This window comes from Lepus europaeus, chromosome 2 (genome assembly GCF_033115175.1).
Source record: "Lepus europaeus isolate LE1 chromosome 2, mLepTim1.pri, whole genome shotgun sequence".
Lineage (NCBI taxonomy): Eukaryota > Metazoa > Chordata > Mammalia > Lagomorpha > Leporidae > Lepus > Lepus europaeus.
The window spans coordinates 150,321,441-150,342,852 of record NC_084828.1 but is presented as its reverse complement, the minus strand read 5'-3'; the positions used below and the strand labels follow the sequence as shown (position 1 = coordinate 150,342,852).

The window sequence follows — 21,412 nt, the reverse complement described above, 5'->3', positions numbered from 1 at the left end:
GTTCTTTAATATTATACTCTCAAAACAATCCAAGTAGAAAAACCATTGGAAAAGACTTCCAAATTAATCCAGATGTCATCTGCATTGAAATACCTCTGGATCATTTCCCTTCTTAATGAAGTGGTTTAACCTTAGATGTTGTTGGAAGCATGCTAACAAGTTCATCTATTTGTTCAGGTTCCTCCCCCAAGTGCACATCAATTTTAAAAAAATGCTAATAAACTAATGAGAAACATAAACCTTTTCTCTTGCCATTGGAAATGTCTGAATTCTTTTTTGTTCTCCATAGAGGATAGCTTATCATGGTTCGCAGCTTGTTTACTTCACTCACCCAGCTGCTTTTTCAACTTCTCATGAGTATTTCTGGATTTGGAGTTCACATTTAGACATTGACAAATTCTGGGTTTCACCCTGAATGAGCTGAAGTGTTTGCTGCATGATTTTGCTAAAACTTTGCCTTCAATTCTGAGTGCTGCTTCAGCTCCCTTGTAAGGATTATATTCCTCATTTAAGTCCTCTAAATCTTCACCTTGATTTTCATCCCGTATGGCAGTGCTGCTCTGTGCCCCAGCTGCTTCACTTCCTGTACAGCTCCCAACTAACACTCCTGGGCAGGCAGCAGAAGACCAGGACAGAGCTCCTGCCTGGCCCAGCCCTGGTTGGCACAGCCATTCCGGGAGTGAACCAGTTCATGGAAGATCTCTTTCCTCTCTCTCTCTTCTCCTGTCCTCTCCCTTCCCCTCCCCTCACCTCTCCTCCCCTCCTCCTCCTCCTCCTCTCCTCCCCTCCTCCTTCTTCTCCTCCTCTTCTCTCCACTCCACTCCTCTCCTCTCCTCTCTTCTCCTCTTCTCCTCTCCTCTCCTTTCTTCTTCTCTCTTCTCTCCCACTATACACCCATGTGGAAGACCCAGATGTAGCTCCTGGCTCCTAGCTTTGGCCTGGGCTAGCCTGACTATTGTGGGCATTTGGGGAGTGAGCCAGGGCATGGGACATCCATCAGTCAGTCGATCAATCAATCTGTCTCTACCTTTCAAGTAGATGAAAATAAACATTTGTTTAGATGTTGATGATTTGCCTTTAGTAATTTGCCATCTGTCTAGATCCCCTCTGAAGACATTAAGATACATCACCGATTCTGTCAAATCTGACCCTGACCCTGACCCCTCTGACCTGGTTTCCCACTGTACCTGGCACCCAGCTTCCACACTGCGATCACCCCCACCTCCACCTTTGTGTGCCCTTTGTGTGCGGTCTCTGCTTCTCATTCCCAACCCCAGACCCCTGTGGGATTTCTCCCTTGTTTCATGGAAAACTCATTCAGTAACTTGCTTAGAAGGAATTAAAGTCCTTTTTTCTTTTTAACAGCTACCACCTGAAAATGGCTTTATTCTACTTTCTTTTTTTTAAGGATTTATTTACTTATTTGAAAGTCAGAGTTACACACAGAGAGGAGAAGAGGCAGAGAGAGAGAGAGAGAGAGAGAGAGGTCTTCCATCCGCTGGTTCACTCCCCAATTGGCCACAATGGCCGGAGCTGTGCTGATCTGAAGCCAGGAGCCAGGAGCTTCTTCCAGGTCTCCCAAGTGGGTGCAGGGGCCCAAGGACTTGAGCCATCTTCTCCTGCTTTCCCAGGCCACAGCAGAGAGCGGGATCAAAAGTGGAGCAGCCGGGACTCAAACCAGTGCCCATATGGGATGAGGGCATTGCAGGCAGCAGCTTTACCCACTATGCCTCAGCGCCAACCCCACTTTATTCTACTTTCAAATGTAGTGGCTACTATATGTACAGCTCTGGACTGGAATGGACTGGGAATTTTGTCATGGCTCCATCATTTCTAGTGGCTTTTGTTGCTTTGGGAAGTCCGAAGTCATTCTGATTCCTGGTCTTTTGTATGTGACTCAAGTTCTCTCCATGGGATCTTACTGAATCATGTCTCTGTCCATAGTCTTTTAATATTTTACGGTTTTTAAGACTTTTTATTCCATTTCCCTGGGCATTAGGCAGGCCTCCTGAGCCTGGAGGTGTGTGTCCTTCCATTCAGATAAGTGTTCAGTAATCACATTGGTGATTTCTCCCTCTGTTTTCTGTATTCCCTGCATTTGAAACACCTATTTGGTTATTCATGTAATCCTTTAACTTTCTTGTATCTCCTATTTTCTGGTTCCTTAGTTACTTTCTACTTTCTGGAAGAGTTGGACTTTATCTTATGATGTTTATCTCAGACCTTAATTTGTAAGAGCTTGTTTCGACTCTCTGAATGTTCCTTATTTACAGGATACTATTCTTGTTTCATGGGTGAAACAGCTTTTGCTATCTGGGCTATAAGCTAGTATTTTGTTGTTGTTGTCTTTGCCCATCATAGTCTGTCCTGCCATTTTCTTTCCCATTTTGATGTGTTTCTCATATGGCTCAGGAATGCACCATCTCCTATTTAAGAACTGAGGTCAAAAGCATGACTGGGTATCCTGAGGACAGGAGTGGGGTTTCAACTCTAAGTTTCTCTTATGGAGAGTGATCTGGCTGAACTCTTTATTGGCAAACTGTAGCATCAGTGCCTTTGGGTCTTCTTTGTCTAGTCAGCTTCCCCTGGAAAAAAAAATCTTATCTACATCCTTCCTGGAGAGTAAGGGCTGGTTGCCAGCCCTCAAGGCACCCAATCCAGCACAGCACCCCTGGCCCCAGCTCTGCCCAGAGTCCCATCTCAGTTTCGCCTCTGTTTGTTGGGACATTTGCCCAGCTGTTGAGAATACAGAGGTCTGGAAACTCCTACAATGATTTTCAAGGAAACCTCCTAATGTAGCCTATTCTTTTTACCTTTACTTCTGGAGGGACGTGGTGTTGCCAAATCCACAGGCTGCTGGGAATGTGTGATATAAAACACATTTGCTCTTGGATTTGCTGACTGCTGGCACCAAGTTCAGCTTTCTCAGGCCTGCTAAGTCATTTAACACAAGCGCCTTTACTTTCCAGCCTCCAAAATCTTACAACAATTGTGTCCTTCTCTTTCTTCCCATCGTTGGTTCTTGCCTTTTTGAAAAAAAAAAAAATCTATCATTTTAGTAAGATACAGAAAAGGAACAAAAAAGTAAATGCGTGTATTCAATCTGCCATTTTTTTCCTTGGAGGTTACCTATATCTTCCAAATAACATATTGTCAGTAAGTTAATTTTGCTTCTTGCATTCCACCTAGCATATTGTCAATGTCATTGGTATACTCAGAGGACATCAGAAATAATTTCCTATTCCATAGGCAATGCTATAACAAATTAAGTCGACATCAGACAACTTCGTTTTGTGTTCCTTTAAAGGTTGTAAATCCAGTGGCATTTTGAATGAAGAAGAGAATGTAATCTCAATTTCTAAACTAAATTCTAGCTTTCTCTGTGATCAGCTGTATTCTTGAATGCATATGGGAAATTTGTGGCACACAGTGAGCAGATAACAAGAGCTCTGTATATGACTGCAGCTGTTCACGTGTCATTACAGACATGCCCTGCCAAAAATTGTTTCTATTGTCATTTTAAGGGTTTTAGTATTTTATTTCCTAGATTTCTTGTTATTTTGTTAGTCACCTGCAATCTCATTTAGAGAAAAGTTTCTCCCTTGACTCAATAATTCTAGACCTAGTCATCTTCCTTAATAATCAGAATTGAGTGTGTAACTTTATACTAGCATTGCCCATTGCAGCACTAACAAACCTAAATGCCAATGATAAGGGATTGATTAGATTATTCATGGACCACCACTGTAATGGAATACTATGTAGCCATGGAAAATGATTTTGCAAAAGAACATGTGGTAACATGAAAATATAGCCAGAGATAGATCTTTAGTTTAAGAGGCAACAGGAAAAAGCATGATAAAGAATAATTTTTTCAAAAATGAATATAAATCTTCATACATAAAACAATAAGAAAAGGCATCAAAGTGTTACAGAGGATTTTTGGGGGGAAGAAGAGGTTGCTGGAAATTTTTTCCTTTTGGTGTTTTTTGGGACTCTTTCAATTTTCCAGAATTAAAGTGAACCTTTCACTTTTGAATTTTCATCTTTGAAATTTAAATGTTTTCATCTGAATTTAAAAGATAAACATACTCATATGTATGCACATATATATAATTTTTAAATAAATGCATTCTTCTTCGAGGTATCTGCTGGGCTTCCAGGCGAGCCAGGATCCCCGGGGGAGCCGGGACCTCCAGGACGCAAGGTGGGTGGGAAAGCTACAAACCCTTTTCCACTTACAAAGCCAGTGCGTGGGACCTTCATAGTTCAAATGTGCCTGCTTCCACCTCTGCTGCCTTGCCACTATTTTTACTGTTTCACCTGTGCAGAGAGAAAAGTTGTTGATTATATAAGAAATGGAAAGGATTATACTAAAAGGAGATTTCTCAGTCATCAGCGGATTTTAGTTATCTGTCCAATCACTTCCCTCTTCCTGCATTCAGCATGTTACTAGTGAATGAATGCAAGTGAGAGGAAATTAACAAATAATGGCTGTGATCAGTGTCGCATTCACACAGAACTTATTTGCTTCCGGAGTTTGGGTCGATCTCCATTGCATTTTCCCACGTGTCTCTCTTTGAGAGTAGCCAGACTCCTAAGAATGGGTTGAGCACATGAAATGAAAACCAGTTCTGCTTCGTTCTATCTGTCCCCACCCAGGCAGACACATATATTCCCTGTTGGAAGAGTGAGGATAAGTCTTCCAGCTGCTCAATTTGAGTCTATCCCTTTGTTGTCATGGTGATGGGAGTAGAAGAAGGCTCAGCTCCGGCTGCTGCCCCAGCCCAAGCAAAGCATGGGGGCTGAAGAAGCCACAGGGGGGGCAGCTGCACACAGGTGGTTCAGCCTGAGCTAGCTCTGAGCCGTGAGCCTACTCCTAAGCTCTGTAGGACCAGTGTCACGTGGCCAGTTCCATCCCTAGATTCTAGACGATCTTTGTTGCCTAGAGCTACAGCCAGAGGAAAGTAGCTTGTGAGAGCTTGTGGGTCCCAAGCTTGTTGCTGATGGTTTACTTTGATCCCCTCAGTGTGTTACTGCGAAGTAGACAATGAATGGTCTTGCCTATATTCTTTGAGAACAAAATCCTTTAAAAATTATAGCTTTGCTAGGGCAGGCTTGCTGCACATCTGGCAACTGATATGTGTGTGTGTGTGTGTGTAGCTGCAAAATCACATTATGTTTTCTTCTGTTTTTCTAGGGTGTGAAAGGGGCCAGAGGCTTGGCGCCATTTTCCGTATGTACCTCCTGACTCCAGCAGAGATGTCCTGAACCCTCCGTTACGTGTGTTTGTTTAAACACAGGACCTAGCAGCCTGGCAGTTAATTCTTGCCTTCTTTTTGAACTGCAGATGTGTGAGCTCATCCAGTATGTGCGGGACCACAGTCGTAAGTACCCTGCTGGACAACAATCCCCCGAGCTGTCAGCATCCAGAAAAAAAGCCAGCAGCTCTGCACTCAGGATTGGGAAGACGTAGCAGCCAATTTCTTAAAATGAGCGCTGTCACTGCATGTATTTTGAGCCAGCATAGACTGGTGACTATTAGCTCCCTCTCAGGCTGCCAGTGTGTCTGTGGGAACCTAACCCAAGCACTGAGCAATACAGTAGAGCTGGTGCTTTTAATCTGCAGAACACTGAGATCTCCCAATGAGTAAATAAACATCAGAGAGTCACATTCAACTTTTTCAAAATCATTATGAATGCCTGATTGTAACTGACACACTTTGAACTCACCTAGTGTGAAGGAGGCTATGGTAACAGGGTGTCCTGGTGGGCGGGAGTCCTGCCTTTGGTTTACTGTTTAGTACTCCTTTCCTTTCCAGGAAAGATCTGTTTGCTTTTGGGTGGACTGATTGATTTGCTCCTAAAAAGTCAGCAATATTCACTGTGCCAACACTCTCTCTCTCTCTCTCTCTCTCTCTCTTTCTCAAAATTTTAAAACCAAAATGTTTTTTGATTTGGCAGATGTTCTTTTTGAATGTTTAAGACCCTTTCAACAGGCTTTTCTGTTAAAGCATCCATTAGTGCCATCAAAAGCATTCCCTGTAGGAGATTAAGACTATTTCAAATAAATGATTTATTTTTTTAAAAAATATTTATTTAAAATAAAGTCAGTTACACAGAGAGAGAAGAAGTAGAAAGAGACAGAGAGAAGTCTTCCGTCTGTTGGTTCACTCCCAGTTGGCCGCAACAGCCAGAGCTGCACCAATCTGAAGCCAGGAGCCAGGAGCTTCTTCTGGGTCTCCCACGTGGGTGCAGGGGCCCAAGGACTTGGGCCATCTTCTACTGCTATCCCAGGCCACAGCAGAGAGCTGGATCGGAAGTGGAGCAGCTGGGTCTCGAACCTACGCCCATAGGGGATGCCAGCACTTCAGACCAGGGTGTTAACCTGCTGAGCCACAGCGCCAACCCCATCAAATAAGATTTCTTTAGAGGGGAAAAAAAAAATACTATTTCACGTCCATCTACTATTTCATGTGCGTAAGTTCCCAAGTAAACAATAGGCCTGAAAGGGAGCATTGACAGTTCTGTGAAGGCATTTTGGAGGAGAAAATAGACAAACTTGAGCCCAATTCTGTAGATAGCATTAGTCTCAAAGGGAGATTCCTGTTTTCTAATTTCTATTTATTCAAAAGGCAGAGAGAGTGAGCGAGCCCACTTCCATCTGCTGGTTCACTCCCCAAAAGCCTGCAACAGCCAGGGCTGGGACAGGCCGAAGTCTGGAGTTGAACTCCATCCAGGTCTCCCATCTGGGTGGCAGGACCCAACCGTTTTATTCATTGCCTGCTGCCTCCCAGTATGCATGCCCATTAGTAGGAATCTGGATTGGGGAGCAGAGAAGGGACCGCATCCCAAGGACTCCAATATGAGATGCTGATGTCCCAGGAAACAGCTTAACTGTTGTGCCAATGCCTATCCTAATACAGACTTTAAAAACCTTTGAATGCCAAGTCGACTGGAATTCTGCCATTTGGTAGCAGGTGGAACCTCTTAATGTATACGTGAAGATCGGGTGTTGCAGGGTTGATTGGGGGCAGCAGGTCTTCTGAGATAGGAACCCTATATACTGTAATGACTGAAAGGCAGGTCCAAGTGGGATGGGGCCCAATCTTTTAAAAAAGAGAAGGGTTCAATACAAACTTACAAATCCAAAGTAGGAAAGCCTCACAACCAAGAACATCTGCATATTTTAGGAAAGCATGTGAACAACACAGCTGGTTCCTTGCAGGCAGGGCTGTGTGAGGGCCTGAGCAGGTGCGAGCCCCCGAGCCGCGTGATCCAACAGGATTCTCTGTTGGGTGTTAACCACTGCACTGTCCCCAGAGGGCTGCAAGCTCTTGAAATGTGGCTGGTGCCTCTGAAAGAAACTGCATTCTTCATTTCATTTTAATGAAAATGGCTACAAGTGGCTCGTGGCTGCCATGTTGGACAGTGCAGGTCTAGTGCAAAAGTTCCTTTGCTTGAGAGTAAATGCACTGCTGATATTGATATGATATGTAAACATGCACTACACAGGTTGAACGTCCCTAATCCAAGTACGTGAAACCTGAAGGCTCCCAATTATAAAGCTTCATCACCGACGTGACATCACAAGTGGAAAATTCCATACCCGACATCACGTGACAGGTCAAAGTCACAGCATAAGTAAACTGAAAAGATTGTATAAAGTTACCTTTAGGCTATGTGTATAAGATGAAACAAAAATAAATTTTAGACTTGGGTCTCCTCCACAAGATATTTCCATATGCATATGCAAATATTAACAAAATCTGAAAAAAATTCAAAATCCAATGCCAGTCATTGCAGATAAGGGATATTCAATTTGGATAAACATATTCTATAGCTAGCCATAGATACTTTTATGTGTGTGAATATAAAATTGATAGCTATAGATGTGTGCATGGAGAAAACTGAGAGGAAAGGGAGGTTAGGATGTTTTTACCTGGCCACAACCAGTGCCTTCCCCCACATCAATGTTCCCACCCAGGCAGAAGTTCTTTGTTCTGAGAGTCTGCTGCAGTTGCTAATTCATGATTATCTGTTTTTCCACTTCTTCTCCCATCCCCTGCCCTGAAGAAAGAATAAGGCTAAGCTCTGTCTGCACTTTCTCTAAACTCTGTTGCCTTGATTTCTGAGTCGTCTTCCAAAAGCAGGCAGGGCAGAACCTCCCTGCCACGATTTTCCTGCACAGTGCGGAGCTCTGTTCTCCTCCCAAATAATAACCCGGTCTCTTTTGTTCTTCTTCCCCAGCTGGCGGACACGGTGAGTAATCTTTGTTTACAGCATGTTTTACTCAAGCTCCAAAGTGTCACACATCTGGAAAGATGACTTCGAGCAGCGTGTTTCCTGCCAACTGATATAAAATTGCTGTGGGCTTCCTTTGCTGTCTCATACTGGTAGCAGAGACCTGTCTTCAATAACTCACTCAGCATTAGCTAAACTTCACAGCTATTTCTCAACCAACTGGTCTTCTTTTCTATTAATAATCTTTTTTTTTTTTAAGATTTATTTATTTGTAAGTCAGAGTTACACAGAGAGAGAGAGAGAGAGGTCTTCCATCCAATGGTTCACTCCCCAGTTGGCCACGACGGCCGGAGCTGGGCCTATCCGAAGCCAGGAGCCAGGAGCTTCTTCCGGGTCTCCAACGTGGGTGAGGGGCCCAAGGACTTGGGCCATCTTCTACTGCTTTCCCAGGCCAAAGCAGAGAGCTGGATTGGAAGAGGAGCAGCCAGGACTAGAACTGGCGCCGATATGGGATGCCGGCACTTCAGGCTAGGGCGTTAACCCACTGCACTACAGCTCCGGCCCTTCTATTAATAATCTTTTAATGACTAACATCACCATTCACCTTACTGTTAGATTCTCCGTTCATAGTTCTCCCTTCGTGAGATGTTTTAGCATCTCTCTAGGCCAGTGGTTAGGGATGGCGACGCAGAGGACAGAATACAAGTGAAGGCTTTTCAGAGAGCAAGCAACCAGAACGTGCAGCTTGGACAGCGCAGATGTCCAGAGTTCGTGCCTGATGCTAATTACCAAGCTGACTTAATGTCTTTGAGTGCTAGTTTTTTAGTGTTTTTCAGATGCTTTTTACATGATGTGGGAGCCTGTCATCACTCTCTTTACATTTATACCCTTATAACTTTGGTGTAAACGCACACCCCACCCCCTCTGCTTGTCTGTTTATTCTTTTGACAAACACAGATGGCAAGCTTACTGTGAGGCAGCCTCGGGGACACAGGGTTGCGTAAGGAACAAGATTCCTATGCTCAGAAGCCCACTCTCAAGGGAAAGCTGGATAATAAAAGAACGAGCGAACTGGTGGACTCAGAGTTCTTCAGTTGCTGTGCAAGAGAAAAAGCACAGGATGCTCTGTCTCAGCAAAGTGTTAAAAGGGGGCAGAGGTGCTTTTGGGTGGAGGACTTTTTTTTTTTCTTTAACATTTTAAAAATTTATTTGAAAGGCAGAGTGACAGAGGGAAAGAGGAAGAGAGATCTTCCAACTGCTGGTTCACACCCCAAATGGCTGCAATGGCCAGGACTGAGCCAGGCCAAAGCCAGGAGCCTGGAACTCCATCCTGGTCTCCCATGTAGATGGCTGGGGTCCAAGCACTTGGGCCATCTTTCTGCTGCTTTCCTAGTCTCATTAGCAGAGAGCCGGATTGGAAGTGGAGCAGCCAAGACTCAACCCCATGCTCTGATATGGATGCCAGTGTCACAAGCACCAGTTTAACCTGCTGAACCTCAATGCCTGCCCCAGGTTCTTTTTTTTTTTTTTTAAGGCAGTGAAACTGAAGTCTGGCTGAAGAATAAAAAAGAGCCAGCTTTGAAAGAGCCGAGCAGAGAGCCTAGATAGTGCAAAGGCAACAGAACTGAGCATTTCCTAGGAACCGAGGGAGCCCAGCATGACTGAGGCATGGATGGTGGGATGGGGGAGGGATGGCATATATTAAAAAAAATTGGGGAAGGAGGCAGGGGCCGGATCAAGCTGGGTTTTGCAAGGTCCAATGAGGAGGCTGCATTTATGTAGTTACGGACAGAGAGAGGGAGAGACAGAAGTCTTCCATCCACTGGTTCACTCCCCAAATGGCCGCAATGGCAGGAACTGGGCTGATCCGAAGGAAGAGCCAAGAGCTTCTTCTGTGTCTCCCACGCAGGTGCAGGGGCCCAAGCACTTAGGCCATCTTCCAGTGCTTTCCCAGGCCATTAGCAGAGAGAGCTGGGTCGGAAGAGGAACAGCCAGGACACAAACTGGTGCCCATATTGGATGCTGGCACCACAGGCAGGGGCTTAGCCTACTACGCCACAGCGCCGGCTCCAGAGAGCGACTTTTTAAGACTTGCTTGTGCTACTCTGGAGAGAGTAGGTTGTAGGAGGGTGAGTATAAAGACCAGAGGCAGGAGGGCGCTTGGTATTCCAGACAGAAATGAGTGACGTGGAGGAGGTTTGCACTGATCTGCGTGTCCCCCGTCTTTTCCATCACCTGCTTTGCGTGTGGCCACCAAATCATGTTAGGTCTCCAAATGGGGACCCATCCCTGGTGGAGGCCTCCCAAGTACCCCTGCAATCCAGCCGAGTATTCTTTAGGATCCTTGGCATTCCAATGTGCATGCTGGGTTGCAGAGGTTGTATTTTGCAAGCTGACTCCATCCTTAGATTTTTTTTTACCCTGAAATCTTGAATTAGCTTATATCTTTTTTTTTATTAAACTTTTATTTAATGAATATAAATTTCCAAAGTACAGCTCATGGGTTACAATGGCTTCCCCCTCCCAAAACTTCCCTCCCACCCACAACCCTCCCCTTTCCCGCTCCCTCTCCCCTTCCAATCACATCATGATTCATGTTCAATTCTCTTTATATACAAAAGATCAGTTTAGTATAAATTAGGTAACGATTTCAACAGTTTGCCCCCATATAGCAACACAAAGTGAAAAAAAATACTGTTGGAGTACTAGTTATAGCATTAAATAAGAGTGTACAGCACATTAAAGGCAGAGATCCTACATAATATTTTTTTAAAAATTAATTAATTTTCTATGCCATTTCCAATTTAACACCAGGTGTTTTTTTTTTCATTTCCAATTATCTTTATATACAGAAGATCGATTCAGTATATAATTAGTAAAGATCTCATCAGTTTGTACCCACGCAGAAACACTAAGTGTAAAAATACTGTTTCAGTACTAGTTATAGCATCACTGCACATTAGACAACACATTAAGGACATATCCCACATGGGATGTAAGTACACAGTGACTCCTGTTGCTGACTTAACAATTTGACACTCCTGTTCATGGTGTCAGTAATCTCCCTAGGCTCTAGTCATGAGTTGCCAGGGCTATGGAAGCCTTTAGGGTTCGCTGACTTTGATCTTATTCCGATAGGGTCACAGTCAAAGTGGAAGTTCTCTCCTCCCTTCAGAGAAAGGTACCTCCTTCTTTGATGGCCCCGTTCTTTCCACTGGGATCTCACTCACAGAGATCTTTCATTTAGGTCTTCTTCTTTTTTTCTTTTCCATGGTATCTTGGCTTTCCATGCCTACAATACTCTCATGGGCTCTTCAGCCAGATCCGAATGCCTTAAGAGCTGACTCTGAGGCCAGAGTGCTGTTTAGGACATCTGCCATTCTATGAGTCTGCTGTGTATCCCACTTCCCATGCTGGATCTTTCTCTCCCTTTTTGATTCTATCAGTTAGTATTAGCAGACACTTGTCTTGTTTGTGTGATCCCTTTGTTTCTTAGACCTATCCAAGCCATCGAATGTGAACTGAAATTGATCACTTGGACTAGTGAGATGGCATTGGTACATGCCACCTTGATGGGATTGTATTGGAATCCCCTGGCACATTTCTAACTCCATCATTTGGGGCAAGACTGATTGTGCATGTCCCAAACTGTGCATCTCCTCCCTCTCTTTTTCCACTCTGAAATTTAACAAGGATCACTTTTCAGTTAAAATTTAAACACCTAAGAATAATTGTGTGTTAATTACAGAGTTCAACCACTAGTACTAGAACAACAACAACAACAACAAATACTAAAAAGGATAAAGTATTACATTGTACATCTAGAGTCAGGACAAAAGCTGATCAGGTCATTGTTTCTTATAGTGTCCATTTCACTTCAACAGGTTTCCCCTTTGGTGCTCAATTGTCACTGATCAGGGAAAACAAATGATATTTGTCTCTTTGGGACTGGCTTAATTCACTCAGCATGATGCTTTCCAGATCCCTCCATCTTGTTGCAAATGACTGGGTTTCATTGTTCCTTACTGCTGTATAGTATTCTATGGAGTACATGTCCCATAATTTCTTTATCCAGTTTACTGTTGATGGGCATTTGGGTTGGTTCCAGGTCTTAGCTATTGTGAATTGGGCTGCAATAAACATTAATGTGCAGATGGCTTTTTTATTAACCAAATTAATTTCCTTTGGGTAAATTCCAAGGAGTGGGATGGCTGTGTTGTATGGTAGGGTTATGTTCAGGTTTCTGAGGAATCTCCAGAATGACTTCCATAGTGGCCTAACCAGTTTGCATTCCCACCAACAGTGGGTTAGTGTCCCTTTTTCCCCACATCCTCTCCAGCATCTATTGTTGGTAGATTTCTGGATGTGAGCCATTCTCACTGGGGTGAGGTGAAACCTCATTGTGGTTTTGATTTGCATTTCTCTGATTGCTAGTGATCTTGAACATTTTTTCATGTGTCTGTTGGCCATTTGGATTTCCTCTTTTGAAAAATGTCTATTGAGGTCCTTGGCCCATCTCTTCAGTGGGTTGTTTGTTCTGTTGTTGTGGATTTTCTTGATTTCTTTGTAGATTCTGGTTATCAACCCTTTATCTGTAGTATAGTTTGCAAATACTTTTTCCCATTCTGTCGGTTGCCTCTTCACTTTCCTGACTGTTTCTTTTGAAGTACAGAAACTTCTCAATTTGATGCAATCCCAAATGTTAATTTTGGTTTTGACTGCCTGTGCTCCTGGGGTCTTTTCCAAGAAGTCTTTGCCTGTACCTATATCTTGCAGAGTTTCTCCAATGCTCTCTAATAATTTGATGGTTTCGGGTCGTAGATTTAAGTCTTTAATCCACATTGAGTGAATTTTTGTGTAAGGTGAAAGGTATGGGTCTTGCTTCAAGCTTCTGCACATGGAAATCCAATTTTCCCAGCACCATTTATTGAATAGGCTGTCCTTATTCCAGGGATTAGTTTTGGATCTTTGATCAAATATAAGTTGGCTGTAGATGTTTGGATTGATTTCTGGTGTTTCTATTCTGTTCCATTGGTCTATCCATCTGTTTCTGTACCAGTACCATGCTGTTTTGATAACAAGTGCCCTGTAGTATGCCCTGAAATCTGGGATTGTGATGCCTCCGGCTTTGTTTTTGTTGTACAAGATTGCTTTGGCTATTCGAGGTCTTCTGTGTCTCCATATGAATTTCAGCATCATTTTTTCCAGATCTGAGAAGAATGTCTTCGGTATCTTGATTGGTATTGCATTGAATGTATAAATTGCTTTTGGGAGAATAGACATTTTGATGATATTGATTCTTCCAATCCATGAGCATGGAAGATTTCTCCATTTTTTGGTATCCTCTTCTATTTCTTTCTTTAAGGTTTTGTAGTTTTCATCGTAGAGATCTTTAACATCCTTGGTTAAGTTTATTCCAAGGTATTTGATTGTTTTTGTAGCTATTGTGAATGGGATTGATCTTAAGAAGTTCTTCCTCAGCCGTGGCATTGCCTGTGTATACAAAGGCTGTTGATTTTTGTGGATTGATTTTATATCCTGCTACTTTGCCAAACTCTTCGATGAGTTCCAGTAGTCTCTTAGTCGAGTTCTTTGGGTCCCCTAAATAAAGAATCATATCATCTGCAAAGAGGGATAGTTTGAGTTCGTCCTTCCCAATTTGTATCCCTTTAATTTCTTTTTCTTGCCTAATAGCTCTGGCTAAAACTTCCAGAACTATATTGAATAGCAGTGGTGAGAGTGGGAATCCCTGTCTTGTACCAGATCTCAGCAGAAATGCTTCCAACTTTTCCCCATTCAATAGGATGTTGGCCATGGGTTTTTCATATATTGCTTTGATTGTATTGAGGAATGTTCCTTCCATACCCAGCTTGCTTAGAGTTTTCATCATGAAAGGGTGTTGTATTTTATCAAATGCTTTCTCTGCGTCTATTGAAAGAATCATATGGTTTTTCTTCTGCAGTCTGTTAATGTAGTGTATTACGTTGATTGTTTTGCGAACATTGAACCATCCCTGCATACCAGGGATAAATCCCACTTGGTCTGGGTGGATGATCTTTCTGATGTGTTGTTGCATTCTATTGGCCAGAATTTTATTGAGGATTTTTGCATCTATGTTCATCAGGGATATTGGTCTGTAATTCTCTTTCAATGCTGCATCTTTTTCTGGCTTAGGAATTAAGGTGATGCTGGCTTCATAGAAAGAATTTGGGAGGATTCCCTCTTTTTCGATTGTTCTGAATAGTTTGAGAAGAATTGGAGTTAGTTCTTCTCTAAATGTCTGGTAGAACTCAGCAGTGAATCCAACTGGTCCTGGGCTTTTCTTTGTTGGGAGGGCCTTTATTACTGTTTCAATTTCTGTGTCAGTTATGGGTCTGTTTAGGTTTTCTATGTCTTCCTGGCTCAATTTAGGTAGGTTGTATGTGTCCAAGAATCTGTCCATTTCTGATAGATTTCCCTGTTTGCCGGCATACAAGTCCTTGTAGTAATTTCTGATGATTCTTTTTATTTCTGTGGTGTCTGTTGTTATGTTTCCTTTTTCGTCTCTGATCCTATTGATTTGGGTCTTTTCTCTTCTTTTTTAGTTAGTTGGGCCAATGGGGTGTCAATTTTGTTTATTTTTTCAAAAAACCAGCTCCTCGTTTGGCTGATTTTTTGTAATGTTTTTTTTTTTGGATTCAATCCTGTTGATTTCTTCTTTGATTTTAATTATTTCTCTTCTCCTACTGGGTTTGGGTTTGGTTTGCTGCAGATTTTCTAGATCCTTGAGATGACTTGAAAGCTCATCTATTTGGTGCCTTTCCAATTTCTTGATGTAGGCACCTATTGATATAAATTTTCCTCTTAACACTGCTTTTGTTGTATCCCATAGGTTTTGGTAAGTTGTGCTGTTATCCTCATTTACTTCCAGAAAATTTTTGATTTCTCTTTTAATTTCTTCTATGACCCATTGTTCATTCAAGAGCATGTTGTTCAATCTCCATGTGTTTGCACGTGCTCTGGGGATTCCCAAGTTGCTAATTTCCAATTTCATTCCTTTGTGGTCTGAGAAGTTGCATGGTATGATTCTAATTCTCTTGAATTTGCTGAGACTTGCTTTATGGCCTAGTATGTGGTCAATCCTAGAGAAGGTTCCATGTACTGCTGAGAAGAATGTAAAGTCCTTAGATGTAGGATGAAATGTTCTGTAGATATCTGTTAGATCCATTTGGGCTATAGTGTCATTTAAATCTGCTGTCTCCTTGTTGATCTTCTGTCCTGTTGATCTGTCTATCTCTGAGAGTGGAGTATTGAAGTCCCCCAGTACTATTGTATTGGGGTCTAAGTCTCCCTTTAAGTCCCTTAACAAGTCTTTTAAATAAGCTGGTGCCCTGTGATTAGGTGCATATACATTGATAATCGTTATATCTTCCTGTTGAATGGATCCCTTAATCATTAAATAGTGCCCCTCTTTGTCTCTCCTGACAGTTTTTGTGGTAAAGTTTATGTTGTCCAATATTAAGATGGCTACGCCCGCTCTTTTATCATTTCTGTTGGCATGGTATATCTTTTTCCAGCCTTTCACTTTCAGTCTGTATGCATCGTTGTTGGAAAGATGAGTTTCTTGTAAGCAGCAAAAAGATGGGTTTTGTTCCTTAACCCAATCCGCCAATCGGTGTCTTTTAACTGGACAGTTCAAGCCATTAACATTCAATGTGACTATTGAGAAGGAGTAACTTTGCCCTGCCATTTGCCAAAGATATTTTCTAATATATGGTTTGAGATTCCTGTGATCTTTTGCTGTGAGGTTTCCTTCCTTTACTTTCTTTCATATTGGTGACCATGTTTCTGTGTTTCTGTATGTAACACATCTTTAAGCATCTTTTGCAGGGCTAGACGAGTGGCGATGAATTCTTTCAATTTCTGTTTGCTGTGAAAGGTCTTTATTTCACCTTCATTCACAAATGAGAGCTTTGCAAGATATAATATTCTGGGCTGGCAGTTTTTCTCTCTTAGTACCTGGGCTATATCTCGCCATTCTCTCCTAGCTTGTAGGGTTTCTGATGAGAAGTCAGCTGTGAGTCTAATTGGAGATCCTCTGAGAGTAATCTGGCGTTTCTCTCTTGCACATTTTAGGATCTTTTCTTTGTGTTTCACTGTGGTGAGTTTGATTACAACGTGTCATGGTGAGGATCTCTTTTGATCATGTTTATTAGGGGTTCTATGAGCTTCCTGTACTAGGATGTTTCTGTCCTTCTCCAAACCTGGGAAATTTTCTGCTAGTATCTCACTAAAAAGGCCTTCTAATCCTTTCTCCCTTTCCATGCCTTCAGGAACTCCTAGAACCCGAATGTTGGGTTTTTTAATAGTATCCTGTAGATTCCTGACAGTATTTTTTAGATTTCTGATTTCTTCTTCTTTTCTTTGATTTGACTGTTTCCTTTCCTGTTCTCTGTCTTCTAATTCCGATATTCTCTCTTCTGCTTCACCCATTCTGTTTTGAAGGCTCTCTAATGTGTTTGCCATTTGATCTATTGAGTTCTTCATTTCATTGTGGTTTTTTGTCACTATCTCAGTTTCTTGTTGTACTAGTTGTTTCATTTCATTTTGATTCCTCCTTAATATTTCATTTTCACGTGAGAGATTTTCTATCTTGTCCATTAAGGATTTCTGTAGTTCAAGAATTTGTTTTTGAGAACTTCTTAATGTTCTTATCAATTTTTTGAGATCTGCTTCTTGCATTTCCTCTATCTCTTCATCTTCATTATCTTGCATTGGCGTGTCTTTTTCATTTGGGGGCGTCATAGTGTCTTCCTTGCTCTTGTTACCTCGGCTTCTATGTTTGTTGTTTGGCATGTTGGAGATAATTTATGGTGTTTTTGGGTTTTTTTGTTTGTTTGTTTGTTTTTTTGCTGTGGTGTTTTTTTTCTTGTTATACTATGCCTCTAAGTGAGCTGTCTGCTTTGTTGGAGCCTTAGGGGCTGTGATGGGTGTGGCCAGAGAGCTATGCTTGATTCTTCAGGTTTAAGGCTATGCAAAGAGTGTCCCAGATTGCTCACTCCCTTGCTCCTTGCTGGCTCGCTCTCTCTTTTTTTTTGTTTTTTTTTTTGACTCAGTTGGGAGTGGAGTTGAGGGTAGTTGAAATCTGGCCTCTGTGAGTATTCGTTTGATCTACCCCTGGGACCACACACAGAGTTTATGCAGCCCTCAATGTGTTCTCCAGTTTCGCTAAAGTTACTGAGTTTGGCTGCGCTTTACATATGTAAAATCGCGGTGCTCTTTTTTTTGCTTGGTGAGTGAAGGGAGAGGCCTCTGTTCCCCCCCCCCCAATGTCTCGGGTTTCTGAGGTCTTTGTCTTACCCTCCTCCGTTCCTGCACTGGCGAGATTCTGTGGCTCTGGCTCGTCTCCCACCGCTCGGCTCGTCTCGGTTGGTTTTCCACGCGGTAGGCTCCCTGTAAGTCCTCTGTGTCACACCCACTAGATCCGGAAGCGTTTCCTCTGCAGTTTTTTTCTTGAGTCTTTTCCTGAGGCTACAGTAATTCCACTTTTATGAAACTTTATTTTCCCAAACTAAGGCGCATGTCCTCACTATCCGCCATCTTGGCTCCGCCCCCCTCGAATTAGCTATATCTTTAGCCAGTGTTGTCTTTTGTTCCTTTATCTCTAAATTGCACCTGAAGATCTTTGTTGTTCTCTCTATATGCAAATAACACAGAAAAAAGCCAGCAGAACTTTCATATTTGGTTGTAATTGTACTCGTTTTTTAAATTAGAAAACTGACATGATCTCAATTTTAAAACATGTACACCTACATGTGTATGTATATGTATGTATGTGTGTGTGCGCTCAACACACTAACTAGACTAACAGGCTGTTAAGTTATACTCCGTCTCCACTGAGATGAACAGTGGGAGTAGGTTTGGACATTTCTTCTCAATGGCCAGGTGATAACTCCTTTGGCCTGTGAAGGTCATAGGGTCCAGGACAGGAGTGAATAGCGGTCTAGCACTAAGGCCTGTGGCTGAGGGACTGTGGCCTTGGTCAGGCTCGGGGAGCCCCAGCAAGTCTGAGGTGCTGAGCCCCTTTCGTGGGCCTCATGCTGTGTTCTTGATCCCTGAATCTGACTCACTGGCATCTGAATGAGAGGAGGAATGCATCCCTGCGTTTCATCCTACATCCCAGCATCAGGCATCTCACACATAGACTGGTTTTGTTCTTCCTCAGCCTGTTAAAAAAGTTCTCGGCTCTCTCACAATCTTTCAACAGGTGTTAGGTATCTACTGTATGCAGGAACTAATAACCCAGAAGCTTAACGGAGACACAGTTCCTATCTCTATCCGTCATAAATTAGCAGGAAAAAGAAACATTAAATAATCAAATACAGATGGCTCACTGCGGTACGTGCAGGGCACCGGGCAAAGAATAAGGATACAAAAATCTGCCTCTAACACATTAGCAAGCACAATTCAGAGTTCCTCTATGTAGTAAGGCATATTTATTAGGTACATTTACGTTTTTAAATGTCGAACAAAAGTGTGTCGGTTAAAGCTTGCCTCTCTCTCCCTGTCACACTGAGAATCTCACAGTAATAATGGCTAACACTCCTACATGCCAGGCACTGTCGTTCTAGATACAAAAAAAATGAGTCAAGATTTATGTATTCTGTATTTTACACATTCTAACATTGAGATGATGAGTGTTAACTCTGGACAATGACTATTGAAAATGAGACGCATAACCTGCATTTCATGTTTGTGAAATAAACATTTTATAAAATATTTATATATAAAATATTTTATATATTGTAGATGTTTCATCTGAGTGCGCACGCCCCGTGCTAAGCGTCTCCGTCCTGTCTTCCAGGGAGCCCCGAGTGCCCCGTGCACCCCACGGACTTGGTGTTCGCGCTCGACCAGTCGCGGGGCGTCACGGCGCAGGCGTTCTCGCGCATGAAGGCGATGGCGGCGGCCGCGCTGCGCGGCGTGCGCGTGCGCACAGGCGGGTGTGCCGTGGGCGCGCGCGTGGCCGTGCTCACATACGGGGGCGCGGGCACGCGGCACGTGGTGCGCTTCTCGGACGCCCTGGACGAGAGCCGGCTGCTCGGCGCCATCGACGCCATCCCGTACGAGGCTTCGGCGTCCGTAGGCGACCTGGGCCGCGCCGTGCGGTTCATCTCCAGGAACGTGTTCAAGCGCACGCTGCCGGGCGCCCACGCGAGGAGGATCGCCGCCTTCTTCAGCGCGGGCGCGGCCGACGCTGCGGATCTTCAGGAGCTCACGGCGGCCACCATGGAGCTGGGAGCGCTGGACATCGTGCCCGTGGTGATCGCCTTTGGCGCGGTCCCCACGGTGCGGCGGGCGTTCGCTGTAAGGGGCCGCCACGGCCGGGCCGGGTCTCTGAGTCGGCCGCTGCCCGAAGCCTCCACGGGAGGTTGCAGAGCTGAGCTTGCCGGCGCTCAGGACCTAGCTCGTTCGTTTGCAAGCTGTTAGCATTCGGGTGGACAGAACAGAAATAGCATGGATTGCCGGGTAGCAGCCCTCCATATATGCTCTCCTGTTTCTTTCTTCGGAGTAGGGTGTACAGGGTTTGTTCCCGTGGTGTGAGTGAGGACTTGTCTGGATCCGCATAGCTGAGAAGTGTGTGTGTGGCAGGGCCTATTCCGGGTGCTAGTCCGTGCTTCCCCAGTACCCTCTGAGTGCCCATGGGGACGAAGATGCTAAGGACAGAGGGCCTGGCATGTGCCTGCCTCGCTGGTTGGGGTCCCGGCTGCTCCACTTCTGATCCAGCTCCCTGCTGATGGCCTGGGCTAGCAGTGGAGGATGGCTTGAGTCCTTGGGCCCCTGCACCCGCATGGGAGACCCAAAAGATGCTCCTAGCTTCGCCATCAGCTGAGCTCCAGCTGTTGTGACCTTTTGGGGAGTGAACCAGGCGATGGAGGATCTCTCTCTGTGTCTCCCGCTCTCTGCAACTCTGCGTCTCAAGTAAATAAATAAACCTGAAACAACAACAAAAAAAAAAAAAAAAAAAAAAAGAAAAGAAAAGAAAAAACTTGTATGGCTGTCACTTGGAGACCCAGCGTACAGTCATGGCTATACAGTAAAAACCAATGAGTTGACTTTATGACATAACCAATAATGTAAAGGCTGAAAATGTATAAAGGGGAAGCCATGCCACTTAAAGTTTCTTAGAGTGGAGATAAAGATCTCGATGTATAGTATTTCTAAATAAACCATCCTTGATGAAGACAGCCATGTGTAATTTGAACACGCTCTGGGGATAGCACTCGGTGGCAGACTTCCGTCCCAGAAAGCCTGCAGGAACCAGCCATGCGCCCTTGCTGTCAGCTGGTACTCTGTTCATCTGGAGACCAGGATGAAGGGCCCCAGGAGCAGCAGTAGGATGTAAGAAAATGCAGTCTAGAGGGGCCAACCCCCTGGAAATCACTTCATTAAGAGAAAGGTCAGATGCAACTGAATCATTGTCTCCAAGTGTGTGGAAAAGTATTCCTGAAAAAAAAAAAATTATCCAACCGAAATCCAAGTTCGCACAAGCTCCTATTAGGGAAGCTAGAGGCAGTAGCAGTAGGAAACTTTAGGTTTAAGAACTGTTTTAATTAAGGGCTGAATTATTTGAAAGGAGAGATCTTCCATCCACTGGTTCACTCCTCAAATGCTCCCAACAGCCAGATCTGAGCCAGACTGAAGTGAGGAGCCAGGAGCTCATTCTGGGTCTCCCACGTGGGTGGCAGGGGCTCAGGTACCTGTGCCATCATCTGCCTTCCCACGCATATTATCAGGAGCACTATGTGATGCTGTTGGCCTAAGCGGTGGCACAACCTGCTGGACTACAATGCCCACCCCCTTAAGTAGGAACTGTTCTGAAGGCAATTTCGATTTACTGTTGACATGGGTTATAAGGACTAATGCAATTGGCCAAGATGTCACCTACTTTCTGATGACCTTCTGGGGGGGGCAGTCAGTCACCTTACAAAAGTGACTTCCCTCTTTGAGAGACTGGAGGCTAGGACTAGTGACTTTTGAACCACTTACAGAGCCTTCCCATATCTTTAATTTTCTGTGGAAGTGTTGAGATAAGAACAGAGTTGAACTTGTTTCTCATCTGTCAAAAATGAAAAGCAGTACTTATTTCCTAGAGTGGTATAAGGATGAAATGCTATTTCCCTGAATT

At 43.7% G+C, this 21,412-nt stretch overlaps 1 protein-coding gene across 1 annotated transcript in view; it reads left to right on the top strand.

Moving 5' to 3' along the window:
* Nucleotides 1–21,412, top strand: part of LOC133752068 (collagen alpha-6(VI) chain-like) — a 111,596-nt gene that overhangs the window by 68,700 nt on the left and 21,484 nt on the right. The window contains exons 28-32 of the mRNA XM_062182342.1: nucleotides 4,145–4,207; nucleotides 5,201–5,236; nucleotides 5,351–5,387; nucleotides 8,251–8,262; nucleotides 19,088–19,590. Coding sequence (XP_062038326.1) covers nucleotides 4,145–4,207; nucleotides 5,201–5,236; nucleotides 5,351–5,387; nucleotides 8,251–8,262; nucleotides 19,088–19,590 — 651 coding nt within the window. The remainder of the gene's footprint in view (nucleotides 1–4,144; nucleotides 4,208–5,200; nucleotides 5,237–5,350; nucleotides 5,388–8,250; nucleotides 8,263–19,087; nucleotides 19,591–21,412) is intronic.